We start from the raw sequence: 17,470 nt of genomic DNA, 5'->3' as shown, positions 1-17,470 counted from the left end.
CGGGGCTGTGCGGCCGGCAGCAACAGCGGGGCAATTCGGAGGCAGCCGAACAACGTTTTCAACGTCAACTCACCCGGGCCGCCTGAATGTGGCTGCCACGTATGCGGCCAACGCCACAGTTTGGGTTTTTGCCTCGCAAATTCCTTGAATGCTGTCCTCCGAAACTCCGAACAAACCCAGCAGGTTGGGTTTGCATCGATAGGAGTTTTCCGGCACGCCGATGAATTTCTTGGCGATCGGGTAGTTATGCGTTGGCGGCCGTGGGTTGCCTCCCTCCAAATCCTCGGTGAGGCTTGCGCCGTTGTCGGCTCATCGGCCAACTGCAGGTTAGTTGATCTGTGTTTTTGCTGCCTTTGTAATCAAACGTCATTGCATTGCAATCAGTTACCGGGAAGGCCGCTGCAACAGCTCGGAGGGTTTACTTAGTCGAGTTAAACACGGCCAAGTACAAGGCTCAAAGTCCTGTGTACACTGTACAGTGAAGGAAGTCGCGTGTACATGTCCAAACAAGATAGGCAAAAGCCAACATCTCAGGGGTTCTCCAGCATCAGCCCTGTCAACCTGAACATCGTGACATCGTGACACCGTGACACGACACGGCCCCAACTTCCCGGCCCGGGAAAAGGGGTGACAAGTGGCAACTACCAACAACACTCCATGATTCCAGGGGAAACTTGGCTCAACGTGTATCTACACTCTCTCTCTAAGCCACAGCCTCCAACGCCGCCATCTCCAACAGCGACCCGTGAAGCCGCGTCTTCGCTCCCACCTCCCTGAACTCCCGTAGAAGCTCCGCCAGCACCGAGTCCCCGTCCCCCTCCCCAGTCCCGGCCACTGCCACGGCACACATCAAGATGCGAGCGCAAACGGCAAACACATGCTGATCCGACGTCCACCCAAGCGGGCCGTCCTCCTTGCCCGCCAGCCCAATGAGGCACCTAAGCCCGGCCGCGGTCCACGCCCTGAGGCAGCCAAGCGGTGGCTCATCCTTGCCATCATCACCACCATCAAGACCGCTGCCGGCAAGTCGTGGCGTCGGGCTCTTATCCAGCAGTAAGGCCCTTCGCCACCGAGCTGTCTCCCTGACCTCGTCGATGAAGAGGTTCTGGTCCTCGGCGGCGAACAGCGAGTCGTCAAAGTCCAACGCCCTGCGTACTTGGTCCTCTGCGGGGACCAGCCGGAGGAGGGCCGTCGGGTCATGCGGCCATGACCGTTGCTCCTGCTGCTGCTGGCCAACCATCCTGCAGACGACGCGCGCCCTGAATTCCTGCGAGCCCTTCGAGCCGTCGTCGCCGAACTGCGTCCGCAGCCAGCCGACGAGCTGGCCGGCTGCGGCTGTGGCCACGGTGGGCGTGCCGATGATGCTGGACGCGGCAAGCGCGGCGGCCTCGCGGACTTCATCATCGTCGTCGATCAGACTGTCGTAGAGCGCCAAGAGGACCGGCAGGTGGTGCGCGGTGGCCCAGTCGTGGCTCTTGGTGCCGCGGAAGAAGGACTTGAGGGCCGATGCTGCTGCGTATCTCGTGTCGAAGGACTGGCGAGACAGGTTAGTTGGGGTACTTGGGAGGCGAGGAGTGAGTCAGGGGTCAGGGTCAACGTACATTGTCCACATCCAGGGATTCGCTGAGCATGTCTCCCCAACTTGCCAATCGTGGCCCCATATTCGGAACCTTCTCCGCGCCCTGAGACACCAGCGCTGCCATGATTGTCCCACTTATTTCGATGATAGCGCACGATAGGGCAGGGTTGATGTCTCCCTGTTGCAACTGGAGCCAGAGTCCATCGATCTGTTCCGTGCTTGGTAACTCTGAAACTTTTCCTCGACTGAGGGTACCGTCCATCAACGGGCCGAGGTTGGTCAATGCCTGTGTTCGGATTTCTGGCGCTGAGGAGGCGGTGCACGCTTCCAGATACAGCTCACGCAAGCCTGAACCAACAGTCGAGTTACCCACCTGTTTCCATGCTTCGGGGATTGTCTCGAGCATCCTACTTGCTGTGTTGATGTCACTACTAAGCATCTTGAAGAAATACGCTCGGAGGCTTTCCACGTCACCAGATACCGCTGCATCATAGACGACTTTCAGTGAGGCATGAAGCTTCAATAGAGCGGAAGGTGGGCCAGTTTGTGTCGTGGTGAGTTGAGGCAGGACAGCCTTCGCGACTTGTTCTTGGAGACCAAGAGTTGCGAGAACATTTAGGATCTCCAGGTAGGCCGCTTGGAGCTCTTTGCAGCGCCTGAAAACTCCCTGCCGCTGGGCAAGCTGTTCTAAGAAGGCATCAACCGACGCTGAGTCTGATGCTGCACAAGTTAGTCCAAATGCTTAGTGTTCAGGCGCCACATTCGACTCCTACCTGATTTAAGATCCACGCCCAAGTCAGCTTTGCGCTCGACTACAAACCTCGCGGTCAGGAGGGCCCCATGCATCCGGTTGATACTGCTTCCTGATTCATCGAGAAGGCGCCCAATTTCTTGGGCCCACTCTTGATGCAACAAGAAGGAGCACAGTGTTCTGGCCGCTATCTCTCGAACATGCCAGAGACGGCTGCCGAGATACCCTTCGATGTGCTTTTGGAGTTCTGAACGGTGTTCTTCGGGAGGACCCGCACGTCGAATGATATCTAGGGCAGGGAACACTGCCTCGGCTGCGCCAGGCTGCGATTCTTGATCGAGTGTTTCGTCTGCAGAGCGTAACAAACCCAGGATGACGCCTGGTAGTGTCGGATATTTGTTGTAAGAGATACGAACTGAGCGGCCATCCCAGCCTGATTCGATAGAGGCTTTGCTTTCGCCAGTGCCAAGCAGGCAGTCGATGAGGCTTCTCAGGAGAAGCAGACCGCAATTTCGAATTGCCCAACTAGCTTCGATTAGTAGTTATCGGAATAATCAGTTATCTTGGACTTACACTTCGGACTTCAAGCTGGTTGCTGCCAGGTGAAGGGTTCGAGCCAGGTAACCCTCAGCTTTCTTGCTCAAGAGTGAGCTCCTGAATATGTCTCGTAGGGAGTTGAGAGCATGGACCTGGGGCAGGTTGGACCCGTCAGTTTCGGCCATCGAAACAGCCTTTTTGCCGATCTCTTCAAGAGTTCCGTAGACTTCGGCAAAGGACGGCGACGTCGCGTTTGCCGTCAGAACCGCTGCAATAAGGGACGGGATTCCAGCCGACCGACGGGTTGTCGATGCTTGTGTCATAATACAGCTGATCGCTCCCTGAACTATGTTAACATGGGCATCGAGATAAAAGGGATTGGTCGTCCCACCTGATACCATTCACGAAGCAAGTCCTCTGTCTCGTCAATCTCTGAATACACGTCTTTTAGACGTTGGGTGAGTTGACAGCTTGTTGTGAAGGTGTAAGACACTGTTGAGAAGGCGCCGCGGTGGCGCAAGCTCGAGAGTTGCTCGAAGGTTAAGTAACCCGTCTCTCTAAACACGTCGAGCGGGGGATACGGAATCCCAGGGACGTTCTTCAGCCTGAGCGTTCCCACCAAGAGGCGCAAGAGGTTACTTGAATGGGTTAGTAAAAGTCGTGGTTTCCCAAAATGAACGGCCATACCTAGACTCATGAATCGCTCGGAAGCTATAGCTGAGTAGGTCCTTGGTGTCTAATCCTTCAATATCCTCCAGCTCCTCTGGTAAATGGCCCTCGGGAGAATCATCGCAGAGAACATGCTTGACTATAAGCCATATGTGCTGTGCGGAAAAAAAGATGCGGCGCTGTTGATGATGGATGAGCTCGAGCTGGTTGTCCAGATATGTTCCTTTCGCGAGGACCTGCCAAACATAACTGGGATTTGTCAGTGTCTGGGATAAAACGAGGCTTGAGTAGGTCAATGGTATGCAACGCACCTGATTGCTGCAAAGTCCGCGTGTACTGGGCTTTCGATGGCCGCATGGCCCAAGTCGTCCCCAGCCTTGGATATTTTAGATTCGACCCGCTCCAGGATTTCTGAAAGGAGGGCAATCTGTAAGTCTGGTTTGCTCAGCCAAGTGCATAAAAGACCCTGCGAGCGCGCAGCTCCATCACCGTGATCTGCTCGTCCCGTCCTATCAGCTAGTTTCCCGGCTCGTACGCAGAATTTTCTAAGAACCCCAAGCAGCGTTTCCGAGCCGGCAGAGTTCGATTCCTCTGTGTTCGGGGAAAGCAAGCTCAAAAGGGTAGCCGCACCGTCCCTGACATCGTCGAATGGGTCAAGCAGAAGGTCAAGCAGAAGGCGAATCCAAGTGAAGTCGGACGATATTAGTTGCGCAATGTCCCCATCGACGCTCTCATCAGTATCCCCCGCATGTTTCCCTACTCTCAGGAGCAGGAGTGCTGCTCTGATAGCGGTAATGTGCCTCTGGTATGAGGTAGTAGGTAACAATTCGTTTTTTAGAAAACTCATGTACCACTTTAAGAAGGCGTCGTGACGGGTAAGTACCTCTTCCGCCTCGGAAGCGTCTTTGAGGGTAACCTCGGGGCCGAACTTCTTGGGGCCAGGCCGGGCCCCATTGTCGACAGACTGATGAGCGGATAGACTCCTTTGTGCAACGGTGATAATGTTTTTGGCCCTCTTGATAAGGTTCTTGGTATGGCCAAGCACTTCGTTACGGACCTTGGCGTCATAATCTGCGTGGAAGGCTGCAAGATGTTTCTTCAGGAGCCCAAAGGCAACCTCAGAGAACGGCTTTGTCGTCGCTTGAGATGATACGAGCAGTGAGAAGGCGCTGGATCGAACGGACACAGACGGGTGTGCAAGCATTCTGTCCAACAAGGCTCCCTGGAGGACAACTTTCTTCGTCGTCGGTTGTGAAACGTCATCGCCGCGGCCTGTAAGTTTCCATTAGAATAACGGCGGCTCAACCAGTGACCTGACTTACTTGGTTCCTCGACCATGCCATGCTTCTTCCCAAGCTCGAGAGCGGCCAACTGGAGAAGGAGCCCTTGGTCGGTCAGGTCACGATCGACGAGGCCCAGCGGCTGCCTCTGGTTGAATACCTCGAGCAATCTAAGAGATGCATCCCGTTCTGTTTTGAACATTTGGGCAAGCACGTAATTCTTGATGTCTTCTAAAATCTCTGGATTGCGGGTCAAGGCGTCCTGAAGCCACTCCCGCCAGACCTCGAGAGTGAAGCCAGCTGGCTCTGCTGCTGTTTTGTCTGGTAATGTTGTGTTCAAGCCTCGAAATACGTGAACAAGGCATTTCCCAGCCAGAGGGCAGGCGTAAGTAAGTTCCATCCACGAAAAGAGGTGAAATGCGAAGGACCTCCATAGCGAGAGAGTAGGCAAACCCGCCACTGACGAATCGACCTGCTCGTACTTGACGGCAATATCTGTGAGCTTCACCACTCGCTTTGATAGGAAGTGGTCAAGACACTGTAATCCCGATTTAGTCAACTGCTGCGCAGACTTCCGGGTAACGATTGAGACGAGGGTCTCAACTATGTGGTCTTTCACAGCCCTTCCTGTTTCATGGGAAGGGTTGGATGCTGATGATGCCACGAGAACATCCAGCACCAGGCGCAGGGCCCGGTGAGGGTCATGTTCGTACCATTCGAGGTAGAAGTGCAAGAGCTTTTTCGACAGAGTCTCTGTGAAGGCCCATTGCCTCAATGCCTCGTCGCTCGACTTAGCACATTGCTGGACGAAGCTGCAAAGCTTAATACAAGTATGTCCATTGCCGTGATATTGCCTCGACTGAGAGGCTCCTTGAAGCAATTTCTGAAAAACAGCTTCAGCCAATCTGCCACTTATTAGTTAAATGGTCACTTCTCTTGAACGATTCGGGCTGGAGTCATACCGAGGTTGGGTATCTTCTGCTTGACTCAACAGCCATTTTGTGATGGTATTTGCATTCTCGAAGACATCGGGATTGAGGTCAGCTAGAGGATCTTCTGTTTTAATCGTGGTGTCTTGTTGAACCATCTCGATGCTTGGCGATTCCTCCTTCAAAAGAAGGAGGGGTATAAAGGGTGTTTGTTGGTTTGAGCAGGGGTTGAGGTTCCGAGTAACACGGAAAGAAAAGGAAAACCCAATAGTTACAACGAGAAAGGATGGCGAAGAAATCAGCGGTTGGAAATCGATATTTCCGCCCAAATCTTTCAATCGTCACTGCCTCTCGTACCTCTGCCTAATTTGCTGGGGCCGACTTGCACCATATATGGCAGGCAAGAGGAGAGAAAATGTTGTGGGCATGTACGGGTATGTACATACATACATACATGTATGTAGATACCGTAATCCTCACCGTGATTTCGCAAGACACACACCGTCGGACAGTTACAATACCTTGCTTGCCGTCGGCTGGAGTTGGTTAGCAGTAGGGGGCCATCCAAAAGCATCACCAACTTCAGTTTGGCAAACGCGTAACATGTTTATAGTGGTAGGAAGGATCAAAAGCTTTGCTATCATTTCTGGTCTCGTGTGACATTTGCACAACCAACGTTATCATTCTTTCAATTTCAATCTTCTGTAAAGCAATACAAGAGAAATGCCAAGAATAGAAGTTGGCCAATGCAGAAACTTCTCGTGGTGCCCGGGCACGGGCCAGCTAAATTTTTTGTCTTATCGATCATTCATGGCATGGCACACACCCGGTCCGGTCCTCCCACCCGACCGACTTCACTGACGAACGACCTGCGAACAAGCCGTGACTGGCCCCATCACCTGGCACCTGCCCCCTTCAATTCAGCTTGGCCGTCTTAATATCCCCGTTTAATTTTACCCTTCAATTCCCGCCAAGATGTCTATTTGGGATGCCCTCACCGGACGCAAGTCCTCGTCGCAAACCTCGTCATCGAACGCACCCGCCACGCCGTCCTCCCCAGAGCACCACACCCCCACCAATACCTTCCAGCCGACGACCACCTTCGACCCTACTTCTGCCCAGGGCGTAGAAGCCTTTCTTGGCAGCTCCTCCTTTGCCGACCCCTCACAACTACACCCCCTCGCCGGGCTGAACAAGGATACGCTAGATTACCTCTCCCTCGAAGACTCTGCGCTCTCGGACTTGCCCGGATCGCAATCGGCCTTGCCGTCACGAGGCTTCACAGACGACCTCTGCTATGGTACAGGCACAACATACCTCGCGGGCCTCTCGCTAGGAGGCGCATGGGGCTTGCAGGAGGGTTTAAGGAAGTCGGCCGGCGAGTCGCCGAAGCTCCGGTTGAACTCGGTGCTCAACTCAATTACACGGAGAGGGCCGTTCCTGGGGAATTCGGCGGGCGTGGTTGCTGTCTGCTACAACTGCATCAACTCATACATTGGGTATTTGAGGGGGAAGAACGACGCCGCGAACACCATCGTGGCTGGCGCCCTTAGCGGCATGTTGTTCAAGAGCACAAGGGGGCTTCGACCGATGGTCATCTCGGGTGGTATTGTGGCTTCGGTGGCCGGTGCCTGGGCGGTAAGCTCTCATGGTTTTATTTGTGTCACTTTGTGGCAGGACTTTTGCTAACATCGACCCAGATCGTGAGAAGGACAATCTTCCACGACCCCAAGGATTCCCATGCCGAGGCTCTTGCAACACTTTAAACAAGCAACTGGATCTTCAACGATCTTCGATGATCTTGTATACGACGCAATCTGTGGCTTGATTTTGCCACCACATCCCATCTTTTAATCTACAGACAACAGCCTTCTTTCACAAAGCTGTTTTGTGTGTAAATGTCCGTTTGAAGACTGACGTGTACGAAACTCGGCCAAGGGGCAAAGGGCGGGTATGCATAGCGCAGGGTATCTCTCCTCCCATGGAAATTGTATAATAGTGGCTTATCGTCATAGAGCGCCCGGTTGAGCGCATAGCGTGCAGTGGACCTCGATCATTCGAAGGCAGCTTCCAGCATACATCAACTACCGTCCAAATTATGTTCACTATGGTCCTCGTTGGAAGACGGCCTTTCAGTGCGGGCGGTCGGCGTGGGCCGAATCTAAACCTGCAAAACGAGCAACGTCTGGCGCTTTCCTTGGGTTGTTGGGTTGTTGGGTTCTTTCGTTGTCGTCAAGTGGTATTATCTACCTCGACACAAAGTACCTAATGTATGCTGTCCACTGGTGTTATTGGCCTTCATCCCCCGAAACAACTATGTGATGGTCTTCACCTTTACCGTTGCCGTTCTTTTTTCCGCCCTTGTTCGAGACAAACCTGGGCCCTACATCCCAACCCGTTCATGAGGGGACCACGGCCCTGTCAAAGCCTCAACCTATGTTCATCTTCCGATACCCACCGCGGCCTTCTCTCTCACTTCTATCCCCCCTTCTCGCCTCTCGGCACCGGGCTTTTGTCACTAAAAGGCACCTTTCCAAGAAACACCCACCTCATGCTAGATCATCAGGGTTCTTTCCCTTGCACCTTCCACAATGAAGGTATTTCGTAACTAATGCTTCCTACCAATGCTCTTCCCCAACTCCCCATTTTCTACCCTCTCGATTCTCTCCTCAAGACGCGTCGACTTTTATCCTCTTGATTCAATTGTTTCCAATTGCTTCCCTCCTTCCGCCGTTGACCCTCTTCATTCTTATCACCAGATCACATACACAATGGACAGTTCATCGCAAGTTGAGGGCGACCCCGTCGGACTGACGCCTGAGCAGCTTATACAAGAACTTGTTTCGCTGCGCGTCGATCGATGGAGGAGCAAGCAAAAGGAGGTACCCGACGAGGAGCTCGTGGCACAGCTAGTCGCCTTGTCCTGGGACTACGATTCCCTCCCACCGGAAGGACCCGGATGCCTGATATCCGGCGGCAGTACCGGACATATTTACGTCCCGTATGACGATAGTAGAGAAGGTTTGCCTCCCGATATCAATGATCGCATCGACAAGGTCAATCGTTGGATCGCGGACCCCGCCAATGCCCCAATGCTGCGCAAAATGGACAAGATTTTGAGGAGACAAGTCGACAACAGCTGCTTTTTGGAGTTTCTAGACGGAGGCAATGCCTCGCGCATCGACTTCATCGGAAAGGTAACTCCCTGTCCCTTCAAAGCGTCCTGAATACCAAACCGACCGATACTAATACGGCCCGTCAACAGATCAGGATGCTCGCCCGATACCGGCTGATGGGGGAGGCAACAGCAGTCGACGTGTCCTCTTACAACCCGCATCGCCCCCAGTTCAGAATGATTATGGTTGACATTACTGAATTTGGTCAGGTCAAGATGGAATGGCGATATCTGGATTGGCACTGCACCGAGGTTAAATTTGTCGAAGCGCTGGAGACCTCCTCGAAGCCAAAGTTCTGTCACGAGGCGGTTCTAGGAAGGCTTCTGAGGCATCTTGACACCATCCATCACCCAGAAGACCTCGCGCAGAAAGCCCAGTCTCTTGTCGAAAAGTTCAAGTCTAAGGGGCCTCTCAAGAACGGGCCGGGGTGGAAGTACTTGCTCTGCGGCGATAGCGACCTCGCCACACCTCTGGAGGGCCGGGAATGGAACCTCCTGAATTTGTCGCCAAATGTCATCAAGATGGTGAAACGCGAAAGCAGGGAGACAAGCAAATCAGCGGTTGTCATCCGGGTAAGCAGACATCCTCGTGCCCCCCACGAGGTTCCAAGACCAATCCCGAAATCTCTCGTGACTAACTACTGCGCGTCAGTCTTCGCTGCTAGAACACTACCTGCGTTGCCATGAAGTCCACAAGCTCCAGCAGGGTCAGATAAAGCACGACCAAGAGAACCACCCGTTGCTCGATGAATCGTACTTTAACGGAGGCTAGGTGTCTACCCTGGAGTATGCCTGGAATTATGGACCAACCGTTCTCAACGGCAACGGCACGACGCCCCCGGCCTAGTCGTGCCTCTTTACTTGACAGGCACGGGCGTCTCGTTTACTCGAGCCGTGCCTGGATCTAGATGCTTTCACGGGCACCTTGGTTTCTTGGGCGGGATTGAGGAGGGAGTCGGGGGTTTTGGGAAGTTTGGCTCCTATCGAGTTTTCAGCGGAGTCTTCAGCACTACGAACATTTCGGCTTGGGTCCCGCCTGTACTCACGTAGGTAGCATAATTACCAGAATACTTTTCGGATCAGTGAATGGCGTGTTACTCCTATTTGTGAGAATAAGGCGGCTAGGCTCTCTTAAACAATCTCGAATGGCCTCAAAACACTAGGGACGGGTTTGTTTAACATAATTGGCGGTCCTCGACCGGGAATCGTGTGTCATGGAGATTCGCCAGTGGAAAAAGCACAACTCGAAATTCATCTGAACGGCGATTCCACAATCTAGTACGTGTACATACCGAAATAGGGAGGCCTTGTATCGCACTTTCCTCAGCCTCGGTGGTTTATCTCGTTGTAATGGGAAAGTCTCTTCGAATTTCATCAATCTATCAATCCTGCAAGTTCAATCTTGAACGATTCAGCTTCACAACAGCGCAAGCATCTCACTCCTCGACGTACACAACAAGATGTGTCTCCCTTGCTTTTCATTTTCGAACGCCCAGTACGAGCGTGGCAATCGGCAGCCAACCCGCCAGTACCAATATATTTGGAACGGACAGGCTTGGGTCCTCCATGATACTGTAAGTTCGTCGGGATGCTCTGGATTCCTTGGTTTTGTTGCGCGCATTGGCACCGACCTCGCATTTTGGGATTTCCTGTCTGGCTCTTAAGGCGCCCGGGCATCATTCTCCCACCAAAACTGCTGCCGTTCCTTCCACTTTATTAGCACTGTCCCTCCCACAACACCGGCTTCCCAATCTTCTCCTCACTCGCCACCCAGTTCGCACTTTCCCTTTTCTTCCACATCACCCAACCCAACCCAAAGACTCCCATTGCCAAGATTATCGACACACCTGGGTCGCCATGGTCGGCAAGAGAGACCCCAAAGGCAAAGTCCCGATGAGGCGCGTGTCGATCGCCCCGGAGGGCGATTACAGTCCGCCTCCGTCGCCCGGCCCTAGCAATTTCGGTCGCAAATCGTCGCAGGGAAGCCCAGTGCCGTCTCACATTTCGTTCGCTTCGCAAGCTCGGTCCCGTCAGGATCCCAGCCACAATCAACCGGCTGTATCGGTTCCGCCTACTTCAGCGACCTCTGCCCCGGCCGCTGCGCCTGCTTCAGCACCGGCTGCAACCTCTGCAGCACAGATTCCCGCGAATCGCTTCAGCGCTATTTATAACCAGACGTCTCAGCCCTATGGCAATTACTGGCGGCCTGTGATCCATTCTCAAGGAGTCTTTGGCGCACCATTCAACCAGTATGGCATGGCGGCGCAGCAGCCCCCGACACCTCCCTCACCTGTCAACCCTCCGGACGAATTGGGGCCCCCTCCGCCGCCGCCGCCGCCTCCGGCCATTCCGCCGGTCATCAACCCCCACGGCGTCCACTTCCAGCCTCAGGTGCCCGGTACGGAGCTGGGCCCTATGATTCATCGCTATGTGCCTCGCCACGATCCTTATGGTGCGGCGGGTCCGATATTCCCAGGTCTACAGTTGCCCACTTACATGGTCAGTGCCTTGATCGGGCTCTCACAGTCTTCGTTCCATATGATGTAGCGGTCTTACCAACCTTCACCCGATCTCATGTCGCGCACAATGTGTCTTGTCTGAATCAGCTTGAGAGAGCTTCTGCTAACCGTTCTTTAGGCCAACGGTGCCACGATGCCTATGCAGTCGCTGCCAATCGGTGTGGCTTCCGCCACGGCTCCCTTGAACCCGATCGTGGTGCAACAGCCAGGCTTTGGCCCGATGATGATGCAGAACCACTCTATACAGGGTGGGGTGCCGCTCATGCTCCCGACCCCTACTCAGGGCTTCCCGATGACAGGTATTCCTTCTCTAACTGGCGTTCCGACCCAACCGCCTGTCCATGTCGAACCTGCAATGGGTGTTGGCTTGACGCCCAACGAGACGATTGCACAGAACATGCGAATTGCACAGAATAACCAAGCGTACGAGCCGCAGGATTTCAAACCCGCTGATCCGAACCCATACCGTATGTACTGGTTTCGCGAGTTGGACGGCCACTGGGCGCTGTTTCATCGCCGCCAAATCGATCGGCTCGATGTCCGTTGGTATCGCACCGACGACGGCGTCTTTTATGCCATTCGTCTTTCGGAATAAAGAACTTGCCATGGACCACGTATTTCCTCAGTGGGTTTCCCAATACTTCTCTGGCTCGGTCTGAATGCTGCTGACACGGAATTTAGTTACGGCAGCAGTTTTCTTTCGTCATTCTCATCAAGTCTTTTTTCCGGGTGGCGACCCTTCGCATTTTACAGCTACTTGCATGGGTATACGGATTGGGCTCTCGCAGGAGGAAATGACGCAACGGAACTATCTCGCCATAACGGGCGACGTTGTCGCGGTTTGCATCAGGGATTCGAGGATAATTTGGCCTGGGGTTGGTGGTTTGCCTCGATTTCGAGTCTTGGTCTCTGATACTTTGGCACATGTGATTTTAAAAGTGATGTAATGGAAATTGACTGCTGCCTAGGAATGTGTGGATCTGGTGTCTGTATTGTTCCATGTCTGTGTCAATGACAGGTAGTCGACAGCATTGGAAGTCGAGGACCAAAAGGGGATTGTGAGGCTGAGAGACCATTCACATGCAAGCGCAACCCCTGCTGTGCAGCCGGCTTGGCACCCGTCCCTTGAACACTGCTTTTGTGGATCTCGGTGGGGCTACGTTAGCGCAGATCTCTGTGGCCATTGGCCCCTGATGACGAGCATGCCAAGAGCAGCAGCTTCCCGAATCTGGAATTGAAGCGCCGAGGGCTCGGCAAGTTGAGTCGGATCGACCCTCATCTCCCCACCTTTCCCGGGCATTCCCCGGATAGTTAACCGACACCTTACCTCAACTCACTTACCTCACCTCATCCAAACTCACTCAACGCTTGATAGCTCAAATCAACTCTTGATAAATCACCAAAACGAAACTGACTTGGGACGAACCATCCCATCAAAACCTATCCCCATTCCAGCCACGCCTTAACCCCTCCCTCCACCCGACCCTCACCCATACCAAAAGAAATATCCACCCAAAAACAAAAGTAAAGCCAAGCAACCCCAGAAACAATGCTCCTCATCGGCCTAACCGGCTCCATCGCCACCGGCAAATCCACCGTCTCCTCCCTCCTCTCCCAGCCCCCCTACTCCCTCCCCATCATCGACGCCGACCTACTCGCGCGAGAGGTCGTCGAGCCCGGCACGCCCGGCTACAAAGCCATCGTAGCCCACTTCGGACCCTCCACCCCCGACCTGCTCGTCCCCACCAACCCCGACGATGGCATGCCCGAACACGGCCCCTCCGGCCTCGGCCGCCCGCTCAACCGCCCCGCGCTGGGCCGCCGCGTCTTTGGTGACGATCCCGCGCGCCGCGCTGATCGTGCTGCGTTGAATGGGATTGTGCATCCGGCGGTGCGTCGGGCTATGGCGAGGGCTGTGCTGGGGTGTTATGTGAGGGGGTGTCGGGCGGTGGTGCTGGATGTGCCGCTGCTGTTTGAGAGCCGGCTGGATCGGTTTTGTGGGGCGGTGATGGTGGTGGCGGTGAAGGACCCGGAGGTGCAGATGGAGAGGTTGAGGAGGCGGGATCCGCATCTGAGTAGGGAGGATGCGGAGAATCGGGTGCGGAGTCAGGGGGATGTGAGGGAGAAGGCGAGGAGGTGTGAGGGTAGGGGGGAGGGGAGTGGGGTGGTGGTTTGGAATGATGGGGGGAGGGAGGAGTTGGCGGCCGAGGTGAAGAGGGTGATGGCGGAGGTGGAGAGGTATAGTCCGAGGTGGTGGAATTGGCTGTTGTGGGTGTGTCCGCCGGTGGCGGCCCTGTTGGCGGCTTGGGGGTTTTGGAGGAATACGAGGATTAATAGGGCGTGGGAGGAGCAGGAGTTGCGGGAGAGGTCAAAGTTGTGAGGGGTTTGTTACTTATTGTGAAAGCGGGTCAGGGTTGGGTGGTCGATTGATCGCATCGCTGCGACGATGTGCTTTTCTTATCTGTGTTGTTCAGTGGGTGGCTCATGTTCAGCAGTTGCGCCTGCTGCTTTTGGCGATGACGACTAAGCCGTCATTTTCACCCACAACATTAATTGACATTTTCGTTGTGGGAAATAACCATTGCGTTTTTTCCCGTCTTTTTCGTCTTTTTCTTTATGACCATGAACTGAGACCAATCAATACTAGCACAACTCGCATCAACCTGATGAAGGTATTGGTTTGGCCTCTACCTAGGTCAGTTCTAGCCCACCGACATTCAAGAGTACCGGATTCATACGGTACAGCGATTAACAATCCGCTCGTTGTCGACTGGTCCCCTTTTGAGTTTGGTATGTTTCTATATTAGAGTGCTTGGGCTCTACTCTACCACTGGTTTGTTTTCTGGAAACGAATTGACATCTCCATTAGACTTGTCCGTCACCTAATACCACGACAATGCCTCCGCATTCTGTATTTGAATGGATTGTCGGCCAAAATCTCCCGAGGGAGAGGAGACAGCCGCCTAAACAGCAATTCGTCCGGGTTGAAATGTCCACCGACGACGAGGCCGACACCGATTCCGTCACCATCACCTACCCGCGCAGCAGCGCTACTCGACGGCACAAGAAACACAGAAGGCCCAAGGCGCCCAGCCCGCCCAGTCCTCCCAGTCCACCCGAGGAGAAGAGAGTTACGTTTAGAGACAAGCCGCTCAAGTCTGCCTTGAAGAAGCCACGCCGGACGTCATCCTCGGAGGCGTCCCCAAATGACTCTTCGGGGGTATCGTCGGAAGAGTTTAATGATTCTAGCGAAGATGAAAGCAGCGAGGAAGAGCCGAAGCCGAAGCCAAAGCCTAAGAAGAAAAAGAAGAAGGCGAAGAAGCCAGAGCCATCTGACAACGAGGCAAGCAGCGGCGATGAGAGTCCCGAGCCTGAAAAGCACAACGCACAAAACTGCTCTTGCACGTGTTGCTTAGCCGGGCTGATGCTGTTGACTAAGATGGATGAAATCAGCAAGAACAGCAAGAGCAGTGAGGCTGCACCAGCTGAAGAAAACAAACCGAGCCCGGAGAAGAACGGAAAGGGAAAGCAGGGCGAAGACAAGGGTGGTAACAACGGAAAGGAGAACAAAGGCGGGGATAAGGGCGGCGGTAAAGGAGCTCAGAGCAAGAAGGGGAAGAAAGAGAAAGAAGAGTCGGAGACAGAAGCTGAAACCGACACATCCGCCGCGACCGCTACCTCAGCTCCTGAGACAGCAACCGAATCTGAGCCAGAAGCACCAAAATCGAAGAAGAACAAAAAAGAGAACGAGAACAAGCAACCGGCCAAGAACAGCGATAAGCCCAAAGAGGACAAGAAAGCTGAAGCCGAAAAGGGCGGAGAGAAAAAGAATGAGGACAAGGCCAAAGACGGCAAGACAGAGAATACCACTTCCAAACAAGGGGATACCGTTGACGACAAAAAGTCCGAACCACAACCTCACCCGAATCTCATTTTACCCGCCCGCGATCGCAACCTTCAGGTACAACACGTGGTTGAAGACCCTGCCCGAGACACGCCACCCAATGCCTACTTCGACAACGACAAGAATGTCTGTCGAGTCTACCATGGGCCTTATTGGGGATACCCCTACGGCCAACCCTATCCTCCTGGAGGACCAGTCCCGCAATACCCGGCTCCGGGCTGGCCGCCGGTTCCGGACACGCAGGCCATGCACGGCCGCCATCCCAGTGCAGCGCCAGTCCCTCCCGGGTATCCGCCTGTCCCTCAACCACCGACCCCCATGCCGTACCCAGCCTGGGGCCAGCCGTATGGCCCGTACCCGCCAATTCCGCCTCCGTACGGCAGCGCAGCCCAACGCCCAGTGGGACTATCAGGCATCCCGGGCAGCCCCAGCGGTGCGGACGCCCTTCGTCGGCAAGGCTTCGCCCTCGACCCGCTGTATGCTGATTACTCCAAGACTGATGAAAAGGATAATAACGATAGGCCTTATTTCAGAATGGGTGACGGGGACAAGAAGTCTTCCGAGGAACAGAAATCGGCCAAGGGCAGCGGCGTACAATGGAACACGCCCAAGTCGAATTGGGAAAAGCTCCCGAGCAACAAGAGCAGGAAGGGTTCGAACTCGGGCAATAAGAGCAACCATGGTAATAGCAACGGCGGAAACAACGGCAGAAACAATAATAATCGGGGCCGAAACAACCACGGCAACTCCAACGAGAACAACGACAACAACAACGGCAACGAAAACACCAGCGGTTGGGGCAACAACAACAATACCAGCGGCTGTAATAATAACAACAACGACAACTCCAATGACAACAACACCAGCGGTTGGGGCAATAACAACAACGATGACAGCAACGACAACAACCAGTCTTCCGGTTGGGCATTCACCAACAACGATAACAACAACGACGACAACAACAACCAGTCCTCCGGTTGGGCATTCACTAACAACAACGACGACACCAACCAATCCTCCGGCTGGGACGCCTTCGGCAAACCCACCAGCAACCACGGCTCCCGAAAAGTCAGCTCCAACGCCGGCCGGCCATCCTCCCCGGACCTGCGGCCCGCGCCGACGAGCAGCATGCCCGGCAGCTGGTCGCCGCCCCAAGGCAGGGCCAATATCAAGTGGCACGGCGGCGGTGATGGTGAGAAGAGCGGTGGTGGCGGCGGTGGTGGTGGAGGGTGGGGTGACAAGTCTGCTGCGCAGGATACCACGGGTTGGTGAACCGTGGCCGGAACGGCAGTCGGCCTTCCCCTTCTTGCGTTGGGGTGGGCGGGGTGGTCGTTCCGTGGTTAAAAGGGGGCTATGGCTCTTTCGGCTTGGCTCAGGGAGGGAAGGGAGTCAATGGATGAACCGCATGGGGTGATCTCGTTTGGGAGGGCTGCGAGTGCGAAGGTGGTATGGTATGGTCACGTACATTACGGTTGGGGATAGGCGGTGTGGTGTTTTGCTGATTTCACATTTGCTGGTATGGTCGGTATGATTTGGCGTTTATTTGCTTGGGTTTGGCGCTCAGGGGAACACGACACCGGAGGCTCGGGCACATGGAACTTGGGGTGAGCTCCGGGTTAGTGTGTGAGTCAGAAAGGGGGGGGGGGACCGGGCACCTGTGTCTAGCGGCTGGCGTCTTCTTTACTCTGATTAGGAAGGGATAGCAGTGGTCTAAGGACTGCTGTGTAGGGGTCATAATGAACTGACGGTTGACCAGCTATGGCTGGGAATGTATAGTCAAATATGTATAAATCTAATCACTCACTTGCTTCGAGATTCTGCCGAAACAATAACAACGCTGGTGCTACGAAACTTGCTTCTCAATCCCGAATCCAAAGGGGCGACGCTGATGGAATGCAGCGATACACATCACATCGCATTCAGGCCGGGATAACAAGTTACAAAAGCATGATTGAGTGGGATTGCACGATAACCGAATCCCGGTCCCGCGAAAGGAAACTAGCATACAAAAAGCAGGCAATCTCTTTTCTGTAAACCATCTAGGCCGCGGACCAAAGCCGCGTCTCGAACATGTAGTCGAGACAGCATACTGAGGATCAGGGCATGGACTAGGAAACCCCGTCTTTT

General features: G+C 54.3%; 5 protein-coding genes across 5 annotated transcripts; 4 read left to right on the top strand and 1 right to left on the bottom strand.

Moving 5' to 3' along the window:
* Positions 1 to 338: 338 nt before the first annotated feature.
* Positions 339 to 5,991, bottom strand: F5144DRAFT_182386 (putative death-receptor fusion protein-domain-containing protein). The gene is made up of 9 exons (XM_066782737.1): positions 5,779 to 5,991; positions 4,859 to 5,721; positions 3,848 to 4,808; positions 3,555 to 3,785; positions 3,259 to 3,505; positions 2,904 to 3,208; positions 2,353 to 2,855; positions 1,602 to 2,293; positions 339 to 1,534 (listed from the first exon to the last, which is right to left on the bottom strand). Exons 1-9 carry the CDS (start codon positions 5,901 to 5,903, stop codon positions 704 to 706), a joined length of 4,758 nt encoding a protein of 1,585 aa, XP_066644795.1. The 5' UTR covers positions 5,904 to 5,991; the 3' UTR covers positions 339 to 703.
* A 574-nt stretch (positions 5,992 to 6,565) lies between these two features.
* Positions 6,566 to 7,467, top strand: F5144DRAFT_567717 (Tim17/Tim22/Tim23/Pmp24 family-domain-containing protein). Its single transcript, XM_066788608.1, has one exon. The coding sequence runs from the start codon at positions 6,721 to 6,723 to the stop codon at positions 7,432 to 7,434; it is 714 nt and encodes a 237-aa protein (XP_066644794.1). The 5' UTR covers positions 6,566 to 6,720; the 3' UTR covers positions 7,435 to 7,467.
* A 1,049-nt stretch (positions 7,468 to 8,516) lies between these two features.
* On the top strand, positions 8,517 to 10,007 carry F5144DRAFT_611240 (uncharacterized protein; the record flags this gene model as incomplete). Its single annotated transcript, XM_066791689.1, has 3 exons — positions 8,517 to 8,942; positions 9,011 to 9,493; positions 9,573 to 10,007. 3 exons carry the CDS (start codon positions 8,517 to 8,519, stop codon positions 9,690 to 9,692), a joined length of 1,029 nt encoding a protein of 342 aa, XP_066644793.1. The 3' UTR covers positions 9,693 to 10,007.
* Positions 10,008 to 10,293: 286 nt separating this feature from the next.
* On the top strand, positions 10,294 to 12,492 carry F5144DRAFT_530167 (uncharacterized protein). The gene is made up of 2 exons (XM_066786916.1): positions 10,294 to 11,419; positions 11,558 to 12,492. Exons 1-2 carry the CDS (start codon positions 10,778 to 10,780, stop codon positions 12,032 to 12,034), a joined length of 1,119 nt encoding a protein of 372 aa, XP_066644792.1. The 5' UTR covers positions 10,294 to 10,777; the 3' UTR covers positions 12,035 to 12,492.
* Positions 12,493 to 12,749: 257 nt separating this feature from the next.
* F5144DRAFT_611238 (dephospho-CoA kinase-domain-containing protein) lies at positions 12,750 to 16,971 on the top strand. The gene is made up of 4 exons (XM_066791688.1): positions 12,750 to 13,575; positions 14,087 to 14,111; positions 14,146 to 14,229; positions 14,309 to 16,971. The coding sequence occupies exons 1-4, from the start codon at positions 12,989 to 12,991 to the stop codon at positions 16,613 to 16,615; spliced, it is 3,003 nt and encodes a 1,000-aa protein (XP_066644791.1). The 5' UTR covers positions 12,750 to 12,988; the 3' UTR covers positions 16,616 to 16,971.
* The last annotated feature ends 499 nt before the right edge of the window (positions 16,972 to 17,470 follow it).

The sequence above is a fragment of the Chaetomium tenue genome, assembly GCF_020726465.1.
Source record: "Chaetomium tenue strain MPI-SDFR-AT-0079 chromosome Unknown F5144scaffold_3, whole genome shotgun sequence".
In the NCBI taxonomy this organism is placed as follows: Eukaryota; Fungi; Ascomycota; class Sordariomycetes; order Sordariales; family Chaetomiaceae; genus Chaetomium; species Chaetomium tenue.
Note: the sequence above shows the minus strand (reverse complement) of the source record. Positions and strands in the feature narration are given on the sequence as shown.